The sequence below is a fragment of the Echeneis naucrates genome, chromosome 6 (assembly GCF_900963305.1).
Source record: "Echeneis naucrates chromosome 6, fEcheNa1.1, whole genome shotgun sequence".
NCBI lineage: Eukaryota > Metazoa > Chordata > Actinopteri > Carangiformes > Echeneidae > Echeneis > Echeneis naucrates.
Window position 1 is genome coordinate 20,327,806 of NC_042516.1, and position 24,865 is coordinate 20,352,670.

Consider the following 24,865-nt stretch of genomic DNA (forward strand, 5'->3'; position numbering starts at 1 on the left):
CTTTTGTATAACTACAAGTAATCTTCAATGACAAAGACAGTCAGTGTGGTTCAAAGGCACTTTTTTTTTTATTCATTGACAGCCCAACAATCATGTAAACCTAAAAATTATTAGTATGAAAACTAAGGTCTGCAAGTTACAACAGACACAACAGCCAGATTCTTCGGCCTGTCAGATAAATCAATGTGTAGGTAAACTGAACAGGTGAATGTAACATTACAATTATGTTGGTATCCTTTTCCCATATCAATAACCAGTATCAGTAATTTTACTGGCGGCTGATACTGACCCAAACTAAAAAAAACAGTAATGTTCTTTTACTGTCAAATCATTCAACAACAGCCAACTATTGGTGAGGTCAGTTTTGAATAAACAAATAAGGCAACAAACTCTCTCTCCAACTGGAGCTTTAAACTTTTTTCTTCAGAGCTGTGATGCGGTTCTTGACAAAATTTAACAGCTAGCCAATTTCTATTCTAATGGGCTGTTTTCTCAATGTTAAGGCACTTATCACAGTCACTTTTTCCTAAAACACGACATGTCATGATGAACGACATCGTGCCTTTCAACAGCAGCAACCTTATTTTCTCCCACGTCCTTCTCTTGCTGAGTTCTCGCCCTGGGGTCAAAAGTACAGGTACTTCTCTTCCCCTTTTACCTCTTACTTCTATTCTTCAGAAATGCTGATAGAGTCTCTTCTCTAGATCTGAGAGTGCAACATTCACATCCTCCTGTGGGTCTGATGGATTGTGAGATAAATAGACAGAAAGCAGAATTTGACACTTCCCCAGCTCTTCATCTGTTAAACAAAATGACCTTCGTCCGCTCTGTATATGTCCAGAGGGAAGTCCAAGGACTTTGAGTTTGAGTTGAGTTTGCTGAAAAGATCTTGCTGCTCAGCATCCAAATAGGAATGGAGTGTCTGGACATCTTTTGTGAATGGAAGTAACTGAGGAGTGTTCCATTTAGACTCCTGAAGGGTTTCTAAGTGATGCAGATGATATCAGTTCATTCCACCTGGTTTCATACACTCTGCAGAATGTACGTGCATGCTTTGCTGCACTGTAGTCACTTTGTACATTTGCGCGACTTTCAACAAGCATTGAAATTTTTTTTCAAGCTGTATCCAATTTTGAGAGCCAGACTTGGGCACTTGTATGCATGTTTCACAATTGTAGCCTGCAATGTCTCTCACAGCTTGGACAACTTGCATAAAATGTCTATTATGTGAGTTGCACGCCTGTATGCTCCTGGCTACCTGGCTGCTTTCATTTAGCTGGGAAGGCCTGGTGCCTGGATCCTGAGATTCATCAGAATCTGAGTAGTCTACAAGGCAAGGAATGATTCCAACTTTGTTGAAAGGAAATGTTTTGGTTCATCCAAGGCCTATAAAGGAAATAGTGGAGAATGAATATATCAATGACAGCACACATACACAAACATATATATAAACGTAAATTGACATTAAAAAGGATTGGACTCATTAAGACATTAGTATGACAATTGGGATCAACTTCAAAATGTTGGCATTCAATTGAAGTCTGCCATTAGGGCTGAATAGGGCGCCTTAATAGATAATTACATGACAATGCAAAATCCCATTTCAGGATTTATTATTTTATTGTCTATATTAGAAAATCATTTGGGTTAAATGACAACTGAATGTGTCTATCACAAACCCTAACCCTAAACATTTCCTAATGTATTTCTTTAAAAGGTACAGGTTAACTGTGATTTCTCATTAATCTGATGCCTATAACAGGCCTGTTGTAAACACTGATTTTTGCTTCAATAACTGGAGAAAGAAAACCCAGTGCACATTTGAATCAGGAAAACCAGACTGTAGAAGAACTGGTGTGAACTGTTGAAAGCAAACTTAGCCAGTGTTACGGGCTGTGTGTAATACATGGTGTTTTGTTGACTTTATGAACATTACTATATTTTATTATTATATTCTTTTATAACTTCACTTGGACGTGAAATGGAGCTATACAAGACGATATGATAGGCTCCAAAGTCTTCTTTGACTGGCTAAATTGACAGAAATGTTGACAGAAACAACATTATTGGGTTAAATCTGAGAAAAATATCTGCATAATTCTGATGTTTTACATTTAAGCCATTATTCATAATCTTTCTTCACTTCACACTGACCATCATTTATGACAAACCTGTTTCCTCCATGGCCAATCGTTTCCTCCGTAGTCATGCTATTTCTTCTCCTGGATGAATTTCCCTCAAAGCAAATAGAAAAATGTGTGGTTTGCCCTCTACTATGACCCTCTTCATTTTGCAATTTGGATACCTGTGGTCATCATTGATGAGTCGTCCAAGGCTGCCATCTTCTTGGGCTGCATCAATACTTGAGATTGAAAAAAAATAAAATAAAAAAAAATATATAAATAAATAAATGAATTAATTAATTACTAAGCTTGATAACATTGATTTACTGATTAAATTACCTACTGTAATTTACCATTACTGTAATTAGGAATGTCTGTACATGCTAACCATTTGAGTATTATCAAATTTGTTGGTGCTATGAAGAAAACTCAATTGTGCAGAAATGCAACATTCAATCAAAACCTTACCACCATATCTTTTCTTTCCAGTAGAAATCAAACACGAAAACAGCACATGCTCTATGATAGGTCCTCCTCTTCATTTTTCAATACCTTAAAAGCTTCTCACGGTTAAGCTATTTTTTCATAAGAAATCAATAACTACATGAAAAGATATCATTAATACGGGATACAACTTGCATAAGAGCTCTTTTATAAAAGGTGCATGTATTTCTGTCAGGATGTGTAAAAAAGGCTATCTGTTACCACCATGTAGCCTCTCTGCTCTTTGTATCATACCTTTGTCACTGACTGCTATGTCCAGCTAGTAAACAGTTTTAACTTTTTTAGTACCTAGATCTTTAATAATCAGTATAAACACTGTCAATTTCTTCCATTGCAGCTGACATGAAAACAATTTTAGCTCATCAAATTTTTGCTTCTGTAGAAATCACACTGATGAGGGCATGTTAGGCCACCAGTCACAAGTACTGAACACAGGCTGGGGGGTGAAAGTGTGCCACATTAAAAGTGGGCTGGATTCATACTCCAAGACAAAACAGAGGCTATGTTATATATTCTACAAAAGCGAGGTCATGTACCTGCATTTGGCAGGTGGCTGGCTCTAACTTTGGACCCTTAATGTATAATACAAACACACACAGTACCTTTAAAGGAGTTAATGTATTGTACTTCCAATTCGGCTGTCTTGTCCAGTGCCTTCACAGCATGTACTATTGCATCTTGTAATGGTGGTTTCCTCCTGCCTCTTCTTGTAGCCATCAAAACTCCTATCATTAAATTCAAAACCATTACAATGTCACAAGATATCTCCATAAATCTTACATTTGATAAAAAATATTTTGGGTTATGTTAGACAGGCAAATATAGACCGCATGAAACGTGCTCACACTAGCTGTGGACACACATTTGAACACAAACTTTCAGCTTTTAAACAGCTGCATATGGAGACTCTTACTTACTGTCTCTCTAGCCTTGCTCTGATGCTCTGAACAAGAGAAAACTTCAGTCAAACTCAAAATATTAACAGAGGCGACTAATAGAAATAGAATTCTACATTAAAACAATATCTACCTCTTCCAATAAAAAAAAGCTGTTAAAACATTAAGCATGTGCTCCAAATTCTAAGTATTTTTACAAATTTCATTTAATTTGTGTTTTGTTTATAAAAAAAAAACCTTGGCGTTGTTTGCATTCCATATTTATTTGTTCATTTTATTTTTCGATTTCTAATATTGTTTCATATGCTGTATATTGTAATTGATACGTTTTAAATAAAGTTTATTTTGCCTCAGGCCGCATGTTAGCCAATTAGCTAGCGTTAGCTGCTCTGCTAACATCAGGTAGCGCTCATTCGGGTAAAGATTTCACGCTATGGCCGAATGCAACAAGCTGAAGTTGCTTTGTGACGTTTAACAGACCTAGCCCTTTAATTTATGAGACATTATGAAGTTGATTTTATAATTTTAATGCTAATTTAAGATATCTGATAAGGAGCTTTAAACGTGGGCTTTTAACTGCACAATAACGTTTCTTCATGATTTGACAACATGCTTTAAATCACATCAAACTGTCGTACTGAAATAAATCTTAAAATCATTAAGGCATAATTTACCTTTTTGTTGTCTCCACGCTGTCGCTTCACTCGATGCCAAGGTCACCGTGCAGCTCTGCGTCAAGTGAAGGTGCGCTTGTTTTGTATCATCAGTACATCCAGGTAAGGTGGTAAAGCTGCCTTACAAACGACTCCACCCGGTAGTCATGTCAATGTACTTATATTGAACCAATCCAATCTATCGGTTTACAAATTAATACTATTTATTAATGGATGGAGAAATATCAGTGTTTGCTTCGTTTATGTACTGGATGAATATATTACATCCTTGATTTTTTGTTAAGACGTTCTCGAATAAATCACGAGCTTGTCTAGCTAGCTAGCTAGCTTAGGCTAAACTTTAGGTAGCATTAAAGAGGCTGAAAACTACTAGTAATTACATACAGGAAAACAATTCTAATAATAATATAATATATAATAATTATCGAATAACCTTTATAATATAGCCTTAACAATTCTGAAAGCTCCAAATTCAGCGCGAGTTTAGGCTAAACTTTAGCTAGCATTGAAAAGCTGAAAGCTACAAAAAAAAATCAGTTCTAATAGTAATTACATACAGGAAAACAATTTTAATAATAATGATATCATATATGACAATTATCTAATAAGCTTTATTATTAATAACACTCTATGGCAAAGTTAGTATAGTCCGTATAGTCAGCCAGTTGCTTGCGCATGCGTAGATGAGCGAAGTGTGTGTTGCGTGTGTTTCCTCCTTACCAGGTCCGACCACCAGTTGGCAGCACTGAGTTAGTATCGCTTAAGCAGACTTTCCAGTTTTTGTGCATGGTGGGGTAACCCCTGAAAATTTGACAGGCCACTCCCCTGACCTTCTTTTCAATGAATTCAATGTCTTTTTGGTGGGGACCAGGGTTTTGGTACCCACGTTATGAGTGTGTTGTCCGACCGCGGTTCCCACCAAGTGAAAAAAAATCAGGCAGTATACTGGAGCAGCAGGAAACACAGATGTTACTTCAAATTGTCAATCAGACAATCAAAGTACAGTCCCTCACCTGACCAGGGACCGCTTCCTGGGGACTTGTCATGTTTTTGTGATTAGTGGGGTCAACATATACACACTGATTTTTCTATCTTCACTTGGACCACTTAACTTACTTTTTGGATATCTTAAACACTATTGACTCTGCATTTAAGCTTTTGTATAACTACAAGTAATCTTCAATGACAAAGACAGTCAGTGTGGTTCAAAGGCACTTTTTTTTTTTTATTTATTCACTGACAGCCCAACAATCATGTAAACCTAAAAATTATTAGTATGAAAACTAAGGTCTGCAAGTCACAACAGACACAACAGCCAGATTCTTCGGCCTGTCAGATAAATCAATGTGTAGGTAAACTTAACAGTAACTTAACTAAAAAAACAGTGATGTTCTTGTGCTGTCAAATCATTCAACAACAGCCAACTATTGGTGAGGGCAGTTTTGAATAAACAAATCAGGCAACTCTCTCTCTCTCCAACTGGAGCTTTAAACTTTTTTCTTCAGAGCTGTGATGCGGTTCTTGAATTTAGCGGCTAGCCAATTTCTATTCTAATGGGCTGTTTTCTCAATGTTAAGGCACTTATCACAGTCACTTTTTCCTAAAACACGACATGTCATGATGAACGACATCGTGCCTTTCAACAGCACCGACCTTATTTTCTCCCACGTCCTTCTCTTGCTGAGTTCTCGCCCTGGGGTCAAAAGTACAGGTACTTCTCTTCCCCTTTTGCCTCTTACTTCTATTCTTCAGAAATGCTGATAGAGTCTCTTCTCTAGATCTGAGAGTGCAACATTCACATCCTCCTGTGGGTCTGATGGATTGTGAGATAAATAGACAGAAAGCAGAATTTGACACTTCCCCAGCTCTTCATCTGTTAAACAAAATGACCTTCGTCCGCTCTGTATATGTCCAGAGGGAAGTCCAAGGAGTTTGAGTTTGAGTTGAGTTTGCTGAAAAGATCTTGCTGCTCAGCATCCAAATAGGAATGGAGTGTCCGGACATCTTTTGTGAATGGAAGTAACTGAGGAGTGTTCCATTTAGACTCCTGAAGGGTTTCCAAGTGATGCAGATGATATCAGTTCATTCCACCTGGTTTCATACACTCTGCAGAATGTACGTGCATGCTTTGCTGCACTGTAGTCACTTTGTACATTTGCGCGACTTTCAACAAGCATTGAAATTTTTTTCAAGCTGTATCCAATTTTGAGAGCCAGACTTGGGCACTTGTATGCATGTTTCACAATTGTAGCCTGCAATGTCTCTCACAGCTTGGACAACTTGCATAAAATGTCTATTATGTGAGTTGCACGCCTGTGTGCTCCTGGCTACCTGGCTGCTTTCATTTAGCTGGGAAGGCCTGGTGCCTGGATCCTGAGATTCATCAGAATCTGAGTAGTCTACAAGGCAAGGAATGATTCCAACTTTGTTGAAAGGAAATGTTTTGGTTCATCCAAGGCCTATAAAGGAAATAGTGGAGAATGAATATATCAATGACAGCACACATACACAAACATATATATAAATGTAAATTGACATTAAAAAGCATTGGACTCATTAAGACATTAGTATGACAATTGGGATCAACTTCAAAATGTTGGCATTCAGTTGATTTAAAATAAAGACATTTCTTTTCTTGAAGTCTGCCATTCGGGTTGAATAGGGCGCCTTAATAGATAATTACATGACAATGCAAAATCCCATTTCTGGATTTATTATTTTATTGTCTATATTAGAAAATCATTTGGGTTAAATGACAACTGAATGTGCCTATCACAAACAGTCATTGTGAATGCTATAGTTAAACATTTCCTAATGCATTTCTTTAAAAGGTACAGCTTGATTGCGATTTCTCATTAATCTGATGACTATAATAACCCAGCGCACATTTGAATCAGGAAAACCAGACTGTAGAAGAACTGGTGTGAACTGTAGAAAGCAAACTTAGCCAGTGTTACGGGCTGTGTGTAATACATGGTGTTTTGTTGACTTTATGAACAAAAGAGTCATATCAGTGTCAGTAAATGTGAAGAGTATTACTTAACTAATGTGGTCCCCACAAATAAAGATACCAGAGCAGTGTGTAAGATAGCAGCCAAAGTAAAAGACTGGTTGGTCCCCACTGAATCAGGGAAACCAGACTGTACTTGAAAACGTGTGTGAAACCAGCATCGCACCGATCTAAACCAAACCAAACAGTGTGCACAAGAGCAAACGTTGCACATTTTTGAAGAAACACTAATCTTGAAATTCAACAAACTATCTCTAACCTCGCAAATGATATTATTGAGTAGGTGATCTGTCCACATGAATTCAAATTCATTACTATATTTTATTATTATACTCTTTTAAAACTTCACTTGGATGTAAAATGGAGCTATACAAGACGATAGAAGCACACTTTCCAGTTTTTGTGCCTGGTGGGGTAACCCCTGAAAATTTGACAGGCCGCTCCCCTGACCTTCTTTTCAATGAATTCAATATCTTCCTGGTGGGGAAAATTTTGGTACCCACGTTGTGAGTGTGCTGTCCGACTGCGGTTCCCACCAAGTGAGAAAGTCAAACACACACACACACCAAGTTCCAAACTAAGTTTGGAGAGGACTCACCAAAGTTGTTGTCCACTCAACCTGGACTGAGGGTGGGACAGGGCCACAGAGGTCTGTCATTGCATTCACAACTGAAGGGCTGAAGGAGTTCAGGAGATCAGTTATGGTCTGAGGAGCTGGATCTTTTTGCAACATGAAACAACCACCCAGGAAGTGATCATCTTGCCCACAGGGATTACAGAAACATTTTTAATAATTAATAATTTAACTGAATATTTGTGCACTTAACTTAGAGCCTGACATAAGATAAGCATGGTAGCACCCACAGTTGGTGGGGCAGAGTGGTGAGTGGTATATAGATCAGTTTGTCTGCTGAACTGGTCAAATACTGGTGGTATTGTATCCATAAAGTCACAAAGAACTTGATCATTTAGAGAGTCGGGGTTGTTCTGTTAAACGTGGGTTAAAGATAAAATGTGATACTGTCACAAAAGTGGATTCTGAGGAAACTGGCAGCTGCAGGAGGCAAAATGAAGCCGGGTCTGTGAAAGGATTTCATGCAGATGGTGGTGAGGGCAGCAGAGACTGGCTGGATGCTGGGGGATCAAAAAGCAGACTAAAAAATCTGAGAGGAGATTGGCCAGAATTCCTCCATGTGGTTGCTTATTAAGTGGATGATTAACAGGAGTTGGATAAAACCGGGAGCCAGGGGGGTGGGAGGTGACGCCCGCATGCATCCAGATTAAAAGGAAAAAGGAGGCACAAGGGAAACCAAGGACAGGTAAGTAGAGTATCTACAGTTGTGGCAAAGTCGTTGCAGATTTTAAGTGATTTTCCCAGCTGTCATCGTGTCTGACTCATCTTAATTTTGATATCTGAGTTGTTCCTGTTATTTTGAGTGAAAATAATTTTGGTTGTAGTTCCTCGAATTGCCACTGGATGCCGCTGCATCTAAGCTCTACTTCCGCAACAGCTCATGACGTATTTCCGCTTTTAACTTCAGCATGCGCTAAGCTAAGGCAACAAAACACGGATGCACGTTTGTATTTTGTTATTTAGCTCAATAAAATAAAATAAAATTAAATAAAACCCACAAATAGGTTTTCATGACTTCCGATGGATGTATGTGCTTTTTAAACGCCCTTATTGGAAATTTGTGGGCTATAGATTAAAAACTAGCGGCTAAATTTTAGCTGGAGTTAGCTAAGTGAGCTAACTTGCAACAACAACCATAACAACAAGGTTTTAAAAAAGCGGTAAGTGAAATTAATAGAGGTTTTGTGTTGAAGTATGAAATCGTTTGAAGCCTTAAGTGGACTGCTAAGAGAAATACTAGAAAATCTAACCCGTATACTACTCCAGATGAGACACACAGAGGCAAAAACAAAGTTGGTGGCTGAAACTCCTCGTCAGTGTAGTTTCCGGAGCAGTTATTCACCATCTCATCTTGTTCCTACGATTTTAAGGCTGTATTTTATGAATAATACCCATTTCGATGCTGGAAGTTAAAGGTCAGTAGAAGTTGGACAAATTTGGCTGGCAACATGTTGGATGTTGTGCAGCATCACCTACTGACACTTTCTGCTGTAACTGTCTGTTTGTGTAACAACATCACACACTCACACACCGATGACTTTACTCCAGATGACCCTGTTCTCGTGTTCTTACTGCTCCCTAAACAGGCGCCATGGCCCATCTGGAGCAGTGGGTTAGTGACCGTCTACATGACATCCTCGGGTTGAGTGACAGATACGTGTCTCAGTTCATGATTGGAACTGCACGGAAAGCATTGAGTTCAGAGGACTTCATAACTCGCCTTGAGCAGACGGGCACAATTGACATCGACCAGAGTGTGATTGCTTTTGCTCAAGAGCTCTTTGAAAAGGTATGGTTGTAAAATTTTTTCGTTTCTTATTGACAGTTCGTATTTACATTAACTTTGGACTAACTTTTACTCAAATGTTAAGGAGGTTATATTTTTTCATATAATATATAACTAACAATCTTTCATTATTGTATTACAGATTCCTCGCAAACAGGTTGTTGAGAAAGCATCCCGGGAACTAGAACGGCAAGCTATTGAAATGGAGAAGAAAAATCGGACATACACATTACTCGAAGACAGCGACAGTGATGGAGATGTTGTCAGAGATAAACAGAAAGGGAAAAAGAAAAGCAAGGACAAGGACAGAGGAAATAAGAGAAAGCATATCAGGCAGAAGAAAGAGAGCGAGTCATCTAGTGAGGAGGAGGCACCTAAACGGTAAGCCACAGATTTCATATGGCTTTTAATTTCAATTTGTTTTGGTTACTATTTGGTAGCCATTTGTACATATTGCTTTGGCCGCGGTTTTTCTTGCTTTTTCCCAGTATGATCTTGGTGTGTAATCAAAATCATTTAAGGAAAAAATGATTATGATTCATCCAAAAGCATGGGATGCTATGTGCTCAATTTTTTTTTTATGGTAAGTGGAAGTGGATAATAACTCACATTAAATTGTCTACAACGCAAACCTCATATTAAAATGTTAACCCCATATATGAGAACCTTGTCAACCAATTAAATTACACAGAGATCATTATACAGGAGGAGCCATCTGAAAATAGACAAAATAGCCATTAAAATGTCGTCATTTCATAAAGAAGCAGCAGTTTGATTAATTTTTTTTCTGCTATCAGGAGCATTTCAGGTCAGCCAGTAAAGAAAGAAGAGGAGGAAGAGGAAGAATGGGAGAAGGAAGAACGAGAGCGATTGCAGGACATTGAAGAGAGAGATGCGTTTGCAGCACGAGTGAGAGAGAAAGACAAGGACAAAACACGCAACATAGCAGAGAGGACTGACAAAAAGGTGGGAGATCAAGTAATATAAGCCCAACAAAATGTTTTTGTTTACTGGAAAATATTGCAATTTCATATTTTGTTTGATGTTCCCCAGGCTTACGAGGAAGCTCAGAAGAGGCTGAAGATGGCAGAAGAGGATCAGAAGAATATGGTGGGTGCTCTGAGTGTTTGTTTGTGCTGTATGTTATAGAACAGAATAATTTGTCAATATTACAGTAGACTTCTTTTGTGCAATATCTTTTGGATATTGCTTATATAAAAGTTTCTTTCCATTTCTAGTTGCCAGAGTTGAGGAAGCGTTCTCGCTGGGAGTATCTAAAGAAGAGAGAGGAAGAGAAGCTGGAGGACCTGGATGCAGAGATCATTGATGAGGAGTACCTTTTCTCTACAGATGAACTGACTGAGAGGGAGAGAAAGGAGTTGGAATACAAACGCACCCTTAGGGACCTGGCTAAAGATTACAAAAAGGCTGGTGCTAAGGAGCAGGAAGAGAGGAAGAACAGATACTATATGCCAGAAGAAAAGAGAAGCAAGGTAAGAACATGAAATGCAAAACACAATTGCGGACACATAATTCGATACATAGTAGTTAAATTGTTTCCCCTCATAAATTTCCTTGCTGATCAGGAGGTGCCCCAGAAGGATCTGGAGTTGGAGGAAACTTCCATGGAGCTGGGGGGAGAGCAAGGCCGCTGGGAGGAAGAGAGACTGAAGACTGCCTCCCTCAGCTTTGGGGCCAAGAAGGAGCGAGAGCAAGGAATGAGGCATGAACAGGAGAAGTATCAGCTAATCCTGGAGGAGGATGAGATGATCGACTTTGTCAGCACAGCCATTACCATGAAGGGAACACGGACAGAAAAGGTTGGCTTCTTCTGGTACTTTCTGCTCTGTCATAATTTTTTGTCTCAACTTTACTATCACTTTTCCAAGAAGGGAACACTTTGACTGATGTTTGTGTTGTGCTGTTGTTCTTGAGTAAGACAAAAACTCTTCTTTTGAACCTGGTGTGTTCAGGATCAGGAGGCCCCAGCTCTGTCACAAGCTGAGCTGAAGAAACAGTCCATGCAGGAGGTCCGGCGCAGCCTTCCCATCTTCCCCTACAGAGAGGACCTACTAGCAGCCATCCATGAGCACCAGATCCTGGTCATTGAAGGAGAGACAGGCTCTGGAAAAACCACTCAGATCCCACAATACCTCCTCGAAGATGTGAGTGGAGAAACTACTGTTATCATTTACAAAATCAGTATATATCACAAATGTGGTGAAACTTTGACTATTATACACAACAATACAAACTAACCAGGAGAACCAAAAGTTGAATTCAGAACCAAAGGAGGGAATGCTTTCTGATGGGAAAATGAATAACGTAGATAGTACATAAGATGTTAAACTAATCCTTTAAAGTTTGCCACACCTCTCTGTGGTTGGCTGACCCTCTAAACTGGTTTTCCTCTCTCAGGGCTACACTAAAGGGGGCATGAAAATCGGATGCACACAGCCTCGCAGAGTGGCAGCCATGTCAGTTGCTGCCCGAGTGGCACAGGAAATGAGTGTCAAGCTGGGGAATGAGGTGAGCTTCTTCATGCTGATGCCATTTTTGCCTTAACTGCATTGTTATTTATTTATTTTTTTTTAAATTGATTCTACATCAGGCCGCAGGACGACTATTAAAACCAATAACTCAATTAATGCCGTGATTTTATTTTATTTTATTTTATTTTTTTAAACGTTGACTGTTTCTTTGAGTTTTAGTGATTAAAATTAAAAACTTTGAGATCAGTTCCTTAAAAATGTTACGTTTGATCCAGGTGGGTTACAGCATTCGTTTCGAGGACTGCACATCAGAGAGGACAGTGCTCAAGTACATGACAGACGGCATGCTGCTCCGAGAGTTTCTCACTGAGCCTGACTTGGCCAGCTACAGGTAAAGTGAAAGAGGTTTGACTGATCTATATTTTCAGCAGGTTCACAAATTCCTTCAGAGTGCAAGTGTTCATCTAGCATATTCAGCCTGAGCAGCCTCTTACATTAATAAAAGAGTAGATGTGATGATAACAGTCACTGTGTTGAACCAGTGTTGTCTGCTAAACGTCAGAGAATCCGGTCATCAGCACAGTTCAGCTGTAAAACACTGGCTGAACTGAAAGTGGTCCAGACAATCTGGCAACAAAAGTAGTATCATGCAAGTGTAAGCCAGTAAGAAAAGACATGGAGCATGACTCGGTTCACACACTTAAGGTGCTCTGTGCAAAATAAAAGTGAGAGTGGCTGAAACTGAAGGAAAGACATCATTATCTGCGTCCATCCCCCTTTCATCTGGAGCACTGATCTGCTCACTTAACGATTATACTAGCATCACACATTAATGTTTCATCTTCTCATGTTGTTTCAACACAATTTTTTTTTAATCTCAATTCGACAGTGGACAAAACCAACCACGAGTCTCAAGTTTTAGCTGCTAAATAATCTGTACATTGTGAGCACAAATCTGACTGTACACTCAGGGCTTGACCAGCTTAGTCTGCTAAATAAGATCTCAAGCCTCATCACTGTTTAAACATTAAACACGTGAGGTCAGGTAACTTTAAATTGTGAGGCAATGCTTCTCTCATACGTGCCTGACGTGACCAACAAATATTCCAGTTTCAGGTGTTTATATACACCTGTAAGTATTGCCATATTTTCTGTGCTCAGTCAGCTCAGCTTTCCCTACTCTCTGTCTCTGTCTTTCTCCATCCAGTGTGATCATCATAGATGAAGCCCATGAGCGAACACTGCACACAGACATCCTGTTTGGTCTAATTAAGGACATAGCCAGGTTCAGGTCAGACCTGAAGGTGCTGGTGGCCAGCGCCACTCTGGACACAGAACGGTTCTCCTGCTTTTTCGACGATGCTCCTGTCTTCAGGATCCCTGGGAGGAGATTCCCTGTTGATATCTTCTATACTAAAGTAGGAACAAGCATGTTGTTTGAATCATTTGTGACAATATATATTACTCTTTTTTTTTTTAAATAACTTATACATTTGCTCATTTAAGGTTGCTACTTGTGTATGTGGATGTGACAATCCAAAAGTTGAAAGACTAAGTCAGCTCTGAGTATCTTTGTTGTGCTGCTCAGGCTCCAGAAGCAGACTACCTGGAAGCATGTGTGGTGTCAGTGCTACAGATTCACGTCACTCAACCTCCTGGAGATATTCTGGTCTTCCTCACTGGACAGGTATCAACACAAATCACAGGGTTTAGATTAAGACATTACACTTGCAGTGACAGATTGTTCTTGTCCTTATTTTTTTTATCCAATTTGGGCATACAGGTGTTAATAAACCTCATAATATCTTATATCTATCCTGTCTTGATGCAGACAGACAAATATGCCTTTTAAATACATTGCAGATGGTTCTAAGAATGCTTTAATGTACAATTGGTGAGCTCAGCTTTGTTTAAAAGTGTCTGCCGAGTCAAGTAGGACACCTAGTGGAATAATATCTTATACCAGTCTGGATCAGAGTAGAATTTAATATCAGATGGGGTGGAACTTTTTTTTTTTTTTTTTTTAAATACCAGCCCAACCCTGCGGCATGGAGGTGTACCATAACACTGTTCCAGGAAATATGTTCAGGGATCGGGAAAGAAAGAATACAGCAACAATTGAACACCAAATATACAAAAAGTGCAGAAATGTGTGAAAGTGCAAGGAATTCTGGAATAAAAATTAAATTGTAACAAATTATAGTTAACTTTGGTAACGACATCACTTTTTTTAAGCTTGCCCGGCTCCACATGAAACTAATTATAAGAGTGAAAAGGCCCCAAATTAATTTGTGTACTTCACTAATATTCCCTGACAGAAACTGCCACATGTATCCTTTAACTTATTCACCTGTGTGTGTCTGGCAGGAAGAGATAGAAGCTTGTTGTGAGCTGCTCCAGGAGAGATGCAGGCGGTTGGGCTCTAAGATTGCAGAGCTGCTGGTCCTTCCCATCTATGCCAACCTACCATCAGACATGCAGGCGAAGATCTTCAACCCCACTCCACCTGGTGCCCGTAAGGTGAGATGATGTCTTAATTTTCTGCCTGGGAAAATGTTCTTGTATCACAACATAATTTCTTTGCTGAAATGTTACTGGGGCACTAATATTTCAGCTTTTCAGACACTAAATGGTCAATGCACAATTATATCACTTGGAGGATAAATGAACGTAGTGCATGTGATCTGTTTCCTGTATCAGTTGGAGAAGGAAGAGTCTTATTTACCAAAATAAAAAATTCATATTGTTATTTACCAACAGAGGCTGCTGTAGTACGATGAGCTGTGATTAATAAAGTTTCGCTGTTCCTGCTTTGTTGGAACAATGATCGCTTCCTTTACATCTTGGCACTTTGTTTTCTCTCCCCTCAATCCAAGGTGGTGGTTGCTACCAATATAGCAGAAACCTCCCTCACCATAGATGGCATCATCTATGTCATCGATCCTGGTTTCTGCAAGCAGAAGAGTTACAACGCCCGCACTGGGATGGAGTCGCTCATTGTCACGCCCTGCTCACGGGTAACTGCTCCCTGATTTTCCAAATGTCTTATGAGCAGAGACTCAATATTGAAATGAAGTGAAAGCAATTTTTTTTAAGGGTGCAATGAAGGCACAGGTAAACTGGTTTTGTCTTTTAAGTTTCAGTTACTTTTTCTGGCTATAGTAAAACTACAACATCATTATCCTGTTCAGTCAACACAGCTTGCTAAGCATTTGTATGTTTGGGACGGGGAGTTCTGAGGGGTCATCAAGCCTGTCAACAGCTGATAACACCCAATGTGGATAGCGGATAGGCAAAGTTACTTTGTCTCACTGTGCATTCCAGCAGCTTCTTCTGTGGTGATAAAATTCACTAATGCACTAATTCACAAATGAATACATCTTTTTACACGTGTAATGTAATTTCACCTTTGTTGACTGTGTGATCTTGAATTCATTTTGAAAAAAATAAATAAGAACATGAGCTGCAAACTGATCTAATTAATGCTGCTAAGTAAACACCAGACACTGTTTATCAGGCTCTTATTTTCTCTCAACCGTGCAGTTCCTGCAGATGTCATTTAAACTGTGTGTACCTCTGTTTTGGTTTTTATGTGTTTATTTACTTATTTATTTATTTTTTACCTGCTCATGTTTTGTGTTTTTCTTTCACTCTCAGGCTTCAGCCAACCAGAGAGCAGGCCGTGCAGGCAGAGTGGCTGCTGGGAAATGTTTCAGACTTTACACGGCCTGGGCCTTTAAACATGAAATGGAGGAAACGACAGTGCCTGAGATTCAGAGGACCAACTTGGGAAATGTAGTGCTGCTTCTGAAAAGTTTAGGTAAGGGGAGGGAGTGCTAAGGTTTTTTAAAATATTGTCCTTTTATTCATGAAGCCAAAGCTCTTCATTTGGTGGCTGTGACTGTCTGATAAGTTAAATCTTCTTACACGCAGGAATCAATGATCTCATTCACTTTGACTTTATGGACCCACCCCCTCATGAGACTCTGGTCTTGGCGCTGGAGCAGCTCTACGCCCTGGGCGCACTCAACCACTTAGGAGAGCTCACCAAGGTATGGCATTTCTAGTTAGATTTGATCAACAGTTTTAATCAAAAGTAGGTCAAAGGAAATACCTGTCTGTTTCTGGAAACACCTGGAAGAATATTGTTCTGTCACTGTGGGATTTGGAAACATCATCTTCATAGTAAAATGTATCTTCAAATCATGTGTACAGTGTCGTTTTTACACCCAGAGGCATTTAACTTACTTTTACTTAGTGCATAATCTGCATTCATTTTTACTTTGTCTGTCTGCACACGTTCTTGACATACTGTACATACCTGAAGGTTCACATACTTCATCTTGGCTTCCACATAGAGGAGATTCTTGATTTGAAGTGTTGATACATGGAATGGAACAATCATTTTGTTTACAACTGAGGGCCAAGACAATCGTGTCAATCAGTGATTATCAGCAACATTTTTCAGAGAGTTTGGCTGACTACATTGTTGGTCGCCATGTGATTAATATGATTTCGATCGATCGATTGATTGATAAATATCTACATCTCTTCAAGTTATGTGACCAGGGATCAGGGGGCATTTCAGGTCTGTCAGCAGCAAACACTGATCTTGATCAGACCTGGGCATGTTTTAACAACACAAGTTGATTATTGATATGATTATTAAATAATTGTTTGTGCCTGTTTGTCAGCTGGGTCGCAGAATGGCTGAGTTACCTGTGGACCCCATGCTGAGCAAGATGATCCTGGCATCTGAGCAGTAAGTCCACAGTCTTAGACCAGCACTAACCTTCAATGTACATGCATTTAGCAGAGCGCAATATCTGCCCCGGTGCGATATGAAATATAAAAGGTTGTTGTTGTTTTTTTTTTTTGTTTTTTTTTTGGGAGGGTCAAGTCACTCCAAGAGTTAAAACGCATGACAGTTAATCTTACTTGGCATTACACAATTTCTTTTTCATTTTCCTTGTGTGTCTATCCAGGTACAAGTGTTCAGAGGAAGTGTTGACAATAGCAGCCATGCTGTCAGTGAACAACTCTATTTTCTACCGACCCAAAGACAAGGTGGTGCACGCAGACAACGCCAGGATGAACTTTGTTGTGCCGGGGGGAGACCACCTGGTGCTGCTCAATGTCTACACACAGGTACAAAGTCAACTGGATAACAGAGGTTTAGATATCTATCATGCGTCATGCCTTTCTTTATGGTGCTTATCACATCAGGAAGAACGTATCAGATTCTGCAGATGTATTTTAGACCACAGTTGTGTTGCCAATGCAGTGCATTGTATTAAAAAGCCTTCAATATTTTCTTTATTTATTGACAGACGGTAAGAAAATTACAGCTGATCACAGAAAATATTGGTCACTGTAATCATCAACATTTTTGTCCATGTTTTGTACCTTTACATGGAAATGAGAAAAAATGGGTTTTGTGGTATGCAAATATTTGGTGTCTGTACAGGTTTCCAGACATCTGGTCCTAGCAACGTCCTGTTTTTATTAATTTTATTTAATAATTTAATTCACTCCTCAGTCATAAATACCACAAACCCAAAGATTCATCCTTTAACCCTTGTGGAATTCAATCTCCCAAGTCAAGAACAGCTGATTTACAGCTACTATATATGGATATTATCAGTCTCATGTAGAACCCAGGGGTTGTCGTAATTGTGGTCACAATGTCTTTCTCCCTCAGTGGGTGGAGAGCGGCTTCTCCACACAGTGGTGCTACGAGAACTTCATCCAGTTTCGCTCCATGAGAAGAGCCCGGGACGTCAGGGACCAGCTGGAGGGTCTGATGGATCGTATTGAGGTGGAGGTGGTGAGCTCGCAGGGAGACAACGTGTCCATTCGCAAGGTTAGTTCTACTGAGAAAGCCGTACAGGGTTTCACCACAGTGTTGTCAATGCACAGTAGGGGCAACAGGGGCAAAAAACAAAAACCTGCAGGCGTAAACATAACTTCTTGCATTACATTTAAAACAACTTCAACTTTGTCAAAAAATAAAATAAGCCAGGAATTAAAGATTTTTCTGGACAGCCATTTGTCAGGCATAGTCAGTGGTCTGAACTATTGTTGCTGAAACTGTGAAGTAAGGAGAGAACCGGGAAGTCACAGTAACGACAGCAATAATGAGACCGAGAAATAAAAACTTAGAAATGCTCCGTCGCTTGCCCCCAAGACCTGCAAGATCATTTCATAAGCAACTGGACAAAGTCTGTGTTTGATATTTGCTCCTTTTTTAACATTGGTTACTCAACTCCAGGCTGAAAACATGTTAGAGATAAACACCTCACAACGTGATAAGTATGTGAAACATGAACCAGAGAAGGCCAAGGCTAATAATACACTCAGGTCCTTAAAGCAGCAAGGTGCTTAGGTTAGCTTTGACAAGCCTAAGTCACTATTATAAGTAATATATATATATATATATAAAGTATATTTTGCTGAAAATATGCAGTGAAATCTAAGGAAACACTGAAAGTTGTCACTGAACGGAGGCTAAATTAAAAGCATTTCAGATCATTCTCTGTGGGAGGTGTTGATATCAACCTAAACCTTTTGAGATAAGCAAGGTTGTTTGTTTTCAATAAGCCGGTTAATCCTTTTTCAACATGCTGCCTTTGCCTTTAAAAAATGCAACAGCCCAAGGAAAAAAAAAAACACCACAAACCTTGAAATAATTTTATTATAAAATAAAATGAAAATCATCTAACAGCTTATATTAATATCAGTATTGGCATTCAAATAAAGGGTGTTTTTGAGTTGTAAAAAGTGGCAGTTCAGTAGCCTTAAGTGTATTCCTTGTTGAAGGTGGCAGGCAGTTGTTGTGTTTCCAACCTGGTTCAAGTGAAATTACAGCCAGTTCCAAACAATACAAGGTTTGGATCTAAAATCACTCCAATTTTTCTTCAAAGCTGGCTCAAAAACACGACAGGGAGCACCAGCACCTCTGTGTTTACGACACGCACCAACTTAAACCAAACCAATTGGTCATTTGAACATTTTAGGGTGAATTAGTGTTAGTCACCAACCAAACAATAACAGCTAGTAAAAATATCTGACTGTCTTCGATCTTAACTGACGTGCTGCTGCATGACAAGAGTCGTGTGTGTGTGTTCTTGTGTGTTCTTGTGTGTTCTTGTGAGTGAGTGAGAAGGGGGAGTGGAGAGGCAGTTGAGAATATTCGTCTGAGTGGAAATTTATATGTGTGGCATGTTAGCTCATCCCACATGACGCTGATCTGTGCAGAACCTGTGAATATGACATTCCAGGAGATGGGCCGGTGTTTCAGACACAGCATATCTGATCCCGGCCTTAATTTCCTTTAGCAAGACGCATTCAGACGCAACAATATATTATTTGAACACAGTAGCTGTGGTTCATCAACACAGACCAGCACATCAGAAGATCTGATTACACTTGATCTGCATATTAAATTCAGCCCATCAGTAAATATTGAATTGCGCTGTTGAAAGCTGGTGTTCTTCCATTCAGGTTCTCAGAGTCAACAACACCTAGCAGGAAATTGAAGCTGGAAAATGGAAAATTACTCCTATTTCCTTCTACGCTGTACAAATGAGAATAATTTAAAAATTGTGGGCAAACTTTACTATTAGAGTTATTACACTCTACCTCTAATTTAATGAACTGTCTTAACCTTTGTGTAAAGAGTTTACTAAATATGTTGGCTCATTCATCAGACCATAACATAGTTCTTTAATTAATCATCAAAGTGACATGTAGGTATTTGATTCAGTTAAGTAGTTGACATTTCCTGACTACATCCAGTCGAGCAGCACGTCAGTTAAGATGAAGCCAGTTCACAGTAAGGTATTTTTAGCAGCTGTTATTGTTTGGTTGGTGACTGATTTAAAGAAGAAATAATCTATTGGGGGAATCCTAAAACACATTCCCTTCCTTTCCCCTAAAGAGACATTTCTTTCTTTTTCACGTTATTTCTGCATTTATAGATTATTTACTGCTGTATCCACCAAATTAAGAGTGTGATGTATTTTATTTGTTTTATTTTATTTGCCCTTGAAAATAAGTCACAACTGAAACAACAACACACAACCTCTTGTCCCAGGCGGTGACAGCAGGATATTTCTATCACACGTCGCGACTCAGCAAAGGCGGCTACAAGACGGTGAAGCACCAGCAGACAGTCTACGTCCACCCCAACAGCTCTCTGTTCGAGGAGCAGCCCCGCTGGCTCATCTACCACGAGCTGGTCTTTACCACCAAGGAGTTCATGAGACAGGTCAGCCTCCTCAGGACATGATGCAGATTACTTCCAAATAGTCAGCTAGATCTCAAATATCCGCAGGATGAGGCTTTGTTTGATATGTTGAAAATTACTAAGTAAGAATCGGCTCCAAATGAAAGTGTAAATATCAGCCACACCCACCCTTGAGTTCAGGATGAAGGCTTCACCACAATAAGTGCTTGTGGGCATGAGACTGCACATTATTGAGGAAGTGTGAGTCAGGCTTCTGTACAATATTTAACTGCATTCCTTCTGGGTCCATATAACATTTTCTATTCCATGCACAGGTGATTGAGATAGAGAGCAGCTGGCTGCTCGAAGTCGCTCCTCACTACTACAAAAGCAAAGAGTTGGAGGACAGCAGCAGCAAGAAGATGCCCCGCAAGCAGGGCAAAACCAAAGAAGAACTGGGCTGAGGAGAAGACCAAGGCTGATGGACAGAAACAAAGACAGTGCAGGTGCACACACCCTTCCTCTCTCAGGGCAGGGGAAAAGTGGGGAAACTGACTGCGAACGTTTGGAATTAGCCTGAAAATAAAGACAATGAGGAAAAGGGTGTGTGGCAGCAGAACATGTTTGTGGTCTGCCTTCACATGTGAAATGATTCTGCTGTAGCGTGATATAGCATTTTTTTTTTTTTTTCCAACTATGCTGACTATCTGCAATCCATGTGGCACATTTGGACCAAATTTGGCAGCACAAGTTGCCTAAACAAAAACAAAGAAGTAGGTCACAGATTTACTGACCTGTTTAATCATAAACCAGCTGCGTCAGCTGGGCCACTACAAATAAACTATGATGCACTTGGATAAGCAGAGGCACACAATTCCTCTGGGTTTTTCAGCTCATGAATGAACGTGGAACTTAAGATTTGCTTTTCAGCTGCTTGTCCACATCCACACAACTCTTTGTTGACTCACCCTAAATACACAGGATTTGACAAATTCCACATTTGTGAAAACCTGAGAACTACTACTCTGTAGACTCCACCAAACTCCACAGGCTTCATTCACCTGTTGCCTCCTTAACTTGTTTATTCTCATTTTTCTGGAGCAATAAAGTTTTACAACCATTCTCTGTTCTCCTGCCTAATGGACCGAATGGGTGTCCTTCTGTTTGCAGTTCAGTAATTAGTCATGACACTGGTATTTACTACTTTTCGAGATTTCATTTTAGTCGTAATATCACTCTTGGACAAGTTTATCTGAAGTCACATTTACATAGTTAAATGTTGTGTCTGTAATGCCATACAACAAAGGGACTGATTTATCAAATTTTAAAACACTCTGGATTTGAATACACCAGTGTGTTAATTTTCAACTTCTCCAAGTCAAGACCGAACAAAGTTTTTCCTTTTGCACCTTTCAGGGGACTTCACTGCTCACCAGATACTGAGTGACACTTTACTCGGTTTCCTGGCAAAGCAAACAAATCTGCTGGATGCTTTTTGTTTGATTTTGTTTTCATTTAACTCTGCTGTTGTTTCTTGTGCATGAATTGAATCAGCGCTGACCTCCATTTTGTAGGTTGTATGGTCACAAGTTTTATAGTTTCTACTTGAGGAAGTATTTTTGTATATTTAGGAAGGGAAAAAGATGAAAAGTGAACGAGTTGGACTGTGCAGTCAGGTTAGGTTCAGCCACGCTGTCTGTCTTGTTTGGGTGGTAAACCATCAACGCCAGAGGTGAAGCTATGACAGGTATGAGGCCGCGGTGAGTGCTTTGTTCACATTGCTGTGTACCTTTGTCTTTATGTGCAGTGGAATATCCCCAGCAACTACTATTGTTTTTCTTGATTTATTTTTCACCTGTAATGACAAAGATTAGAAAAAACAAACATGAAACTGAAAGAGCAAAAGTATTGAGTGATAATTTTCTTTTTTAAGATGATTGAGCTGTAAGCACTGACGGTGCCACTGCTAGGTGAGAATGCAATGCCACTGTGATACTTCTGCCGTATGAGTGGACACATTGAGGATTATCTAAGTAAATGCCTGATTATCTGCATGTCCCACACAGGGTGAGAGCGTGCCTCATGACAGCTGGTCCGACTGGTCCAACGAGGGAGGGAAGTTAGAGGGAGTGTTCAGAGGGAGGCAGTCCTGTGTTACAATTTGACAAGAGGGCATGAGAGGAAAGGATCTAACCAACTGAGCAGGAGCTGCTCAGAGAACACAACTGTGTAGTTTTTTTTTGGTTTGTTTTTTTATTTAACAATGATGTTTGCCAATGGGCAAGTTTTTACTGAATCCATATACAAAAGGATTATTTGCCTGGTCCCACCATCTTTGACAACGTGAGCTGACATTCATCTACCTCAACAGGTCTGTGTGTCTGTGTCTACACTAAATTCTGTCCAATGTCTTACCTCCTTGTTTGTAGCTTGTTAAAATAAGGAAAACTTTTTCTCTGCACCTAAATCTTTAATTATCATAAACTTGTAGATTTGTACGAACTAGATGCAAAAAGTCAAGCAAAATTTTCTGCTTTAAAAACAAAAAACAGCTGCTAAATAATGAACTGTGACTGATTTTCATTTAAAAACTCCCCATGTGAATGACGCACTATGACAGGCCGATGGGTATCATTGAGTGTCCTGTGCCTTTTCCAAACAATGATGCTGTTTATGTCACTCAGAGTTTTTTTTTTTTTTAAGCTCAGTTTAGTTTCAGGTCTGGTTCAGCAGTAGCACTCCTGGTACTGTAGTTTCTTACTGCTGATGTTTGCTAATCATTCTTTGTGGAGGAAAGCCTATTAAGCAAACACAGCATTTTAATACAATAGAGGTGTTATGATAGGAAGGTGAGAAATTATTGCTTCATCATCATGAAACAGTGATGGTGACTGTGCAGATAAATTCCAATGCTCAATTTCCTCCTCGCCTTGTTTATGGGAAAACTCACCTGAGGTCTTATTTTCCGCAGCTTTTTTTTTTTTTTTTTTTTTGGGAAACTCTAAGTCAGGCTCCAGTTGACACACCACCTCTAACGTTGTCCTTCCAACATGAGTGACGACAGCGGGAGAGACAGGCCAGAGGGGAGCTGGGGCCACAGCCATGGAGACAGACCGGCCCAAAATGTCAAACCCAAACTCAACCAGAAGGAGAGGAACAGCAAGGAGGAGCAAGTGAAAAGAAACCCTCCAAGGGTGAGCCGATCAAGGAGCATTGACTCAGAGAGGGGGGAACGAGGGAGGAGGAGAGAGAGAGACTGGCACCAGGCGGAAAGGGGAAGGCGTGGGAGGAGTGAGGAGGCCCAAAGACGAGACCGGAGAGAGGGGCACAGTGACCGCAGGAGGGCGACCCCCCCTGAGGATGACGTGGAGGACACGGAGTGCGCTGTGTGCTTCTGCTCCTACGACAATGTGTTCAAGACCCCGAAGCTGCTGGCCTGTGGTCACACCTTCTGTCTGGAGTGTCTGGCTCGCATCAACGTGACCTCTCCTGAGCTTAAGACCCTGTCCTGTCCTGTGTGTCGTGAGGTGACTGAGCTCCCTCATGGCCAGGATCTGCCCCGCCTGGGCAACAATGAGGGCATCATAGGCAAGCTTCCACCGGAGATGCAGAGGGCACTGTCCATCCGGTTCAAACGCAGCAAGGGCAAACTGCTCCTAAAGAACGCCCCTCACACCAGCCCCACCAAGCCTAACATCCTCAATCTGCCCAAAAAGAACCAGGAAGCCCAAATGGCTGCAAATGGTGACCTCCACCTGAGTGCATTGGAACAGGGAATAGCACCAACCACTGTGGTGGACGTGGGCAGGCCTCCGAGCAGGGTAAGAGGCCGTCTGCGCAGGTTGTTTCGTTCGGACCAGTGCTACTACGCTGTGGTGGCGTCCATCATCACCATCACAGTGGCTCTGATGCTGGTGGGAATTCTGGCCTTTGTGATCATCCCTAACGTGAACTTTGGCAGAGAGCCTCCGCCAACAGGGAACGCAACAGTCAACACTACCCCAGAACCTGGAAGGAGATTCACGCAAACCTGAAAGGTGGCAGGGAAAGACAATCACTCAGGGACCAGAAGTGCTCCCCATTGAAAGTTTTACCTCTATTTTTTTACTCTTTGGAGTCATGTTGAAGGGAACAAACGAAGCACTGGGACACATTTGTGCTACGTCACGTGCAGTGAAGTGAAGAAATTAAGGAGAACAAGGACGGCAACATTTATTTAAAACATGGGAAAGACATGCTGAAAGTTGCACATGGAAGAAATGAAACTCACATTTCGTTTTTTTCTTTATGCCTTACCTTTGTGTTCTTTTCTGAGCATGTTCGTGATTACTGTGAAAGCTCGTGTAAGGAAACTATTCAGAATAACAAATAAGCTGTAAATCTTCCAATGCACTAAACTCTACAATGAAGAATATCTTTGTGATTGCATCTGGCTGAGCAGTTTTGGAAAATTGTGTTCATAGACCAGCTTGCTGTACATAGCTACATAGATGATTTGTATATTTGTAAGTATTTCCTC

At 40.2% G+C, this 24,865-nt stretch overlaps 2 protein-coding genes across 3 annotated transcripts; both read left to right on the forward strand.

Annotated features, from left to right (window-relative positions):
• The first annotated feature begins 8,748 nt into the window (after nt 1-8,748).
• Nucleotides 8,749-21,466, forward strand: dhx16 (DEAH (Asp-Glu-Ala-His) box polypeptide 16). Of its 2 annotated transcripts, none has more exons than XM_029503642.1 (21): nt 8,749-9,001; nt 9,428-9,630; nt 9,770-10,008; nt 10,425-10,593; nt 10,681-10,737; nt 10,866-11,120; nt 11,214-11,447; nt 11,601-11,792; nt 12,046-12,156; nt 12,395-12,510; nt 13,327-13,537; nt 13,708-13,806; nt 14,487-14,639; nt 14,996-15,136; nt 15,777-15,939; nt 16,053-16,171; nt 16,814-16,881; nt 17,105-17,267; nt 17,821-17,982; nt 20,215-20,388; nt 20,682-21,466. In XM_029503642.1, exons 2-21 carry the CDS (start codon nt 9,433-9,435, stop codon nt 20,808-20,810), a joined length of 3,153 nt encoding a protein of 1,050 aa, XP_029359502.1. In that variant the 5' UTR covers nt 8,749-9,001; nt 9,428-9,432; the 3' UTR covers nt 20,811-21,466. The 2 variants fall into 2 exon arrangements, with proteins under 2 accessions (XP_029359502.1, XP_029359503.1); XM_029503643.1 differs by having other exon boundaries at nt 10,428-10,593.
• Nucleotides 21,467-23,309: 1,843 nt separating this feature from the next.
• Nucleotides 23,310-24,774, forward strand: rnf183 (ring finger protein 183). The gene has a single exon (XM_029505366.1). The coding sequence runs from the start codon at nt 23,397-23,399 to the stop codon at nt 24,378-24,380; it is 984 nt and encodes a 327-aa protein (XP_029361226.1). The 5' UTR covers nt 23,310-23,396; the 3' UTR covers nt 24,381-24,774.
• The last annotated feature ends 91 nt before the right edge of the window (nt 24,775-24,865 follow it).

Bases quoted from the DNA above. Each gene is read 5' to 3' on its own strand.
- dhx16 (XM_029503642.1), top strand. From the start codon at position 9,433: ATGGCCCATCTGGAGCAGTGGGTTAGTGACCGTCTACATGACATCCTC. The intron at 9,631-9,769 runs GTATGGTTGTAA...ATTGTATTACAG, and splicing joins CTCAAGAGCTCTTTGAAAAG to ATTCCTCGCAAACAGGTTGT. The intron at 10,738-10,865 runs GTGGGTGCTCTG...TTCCATTTCTAG, and splicing joins AAGAGGATCAGAAGAATATG to TTGCCAGAGTTGAGGAAGCG.
- rnf183 (XM_029505366.1), top strand. From the start codon at position 23,397: ATGAGTGACGACAGCGGGAGAGACAGGCCAGAGGGGAGCTGGGGCCAC.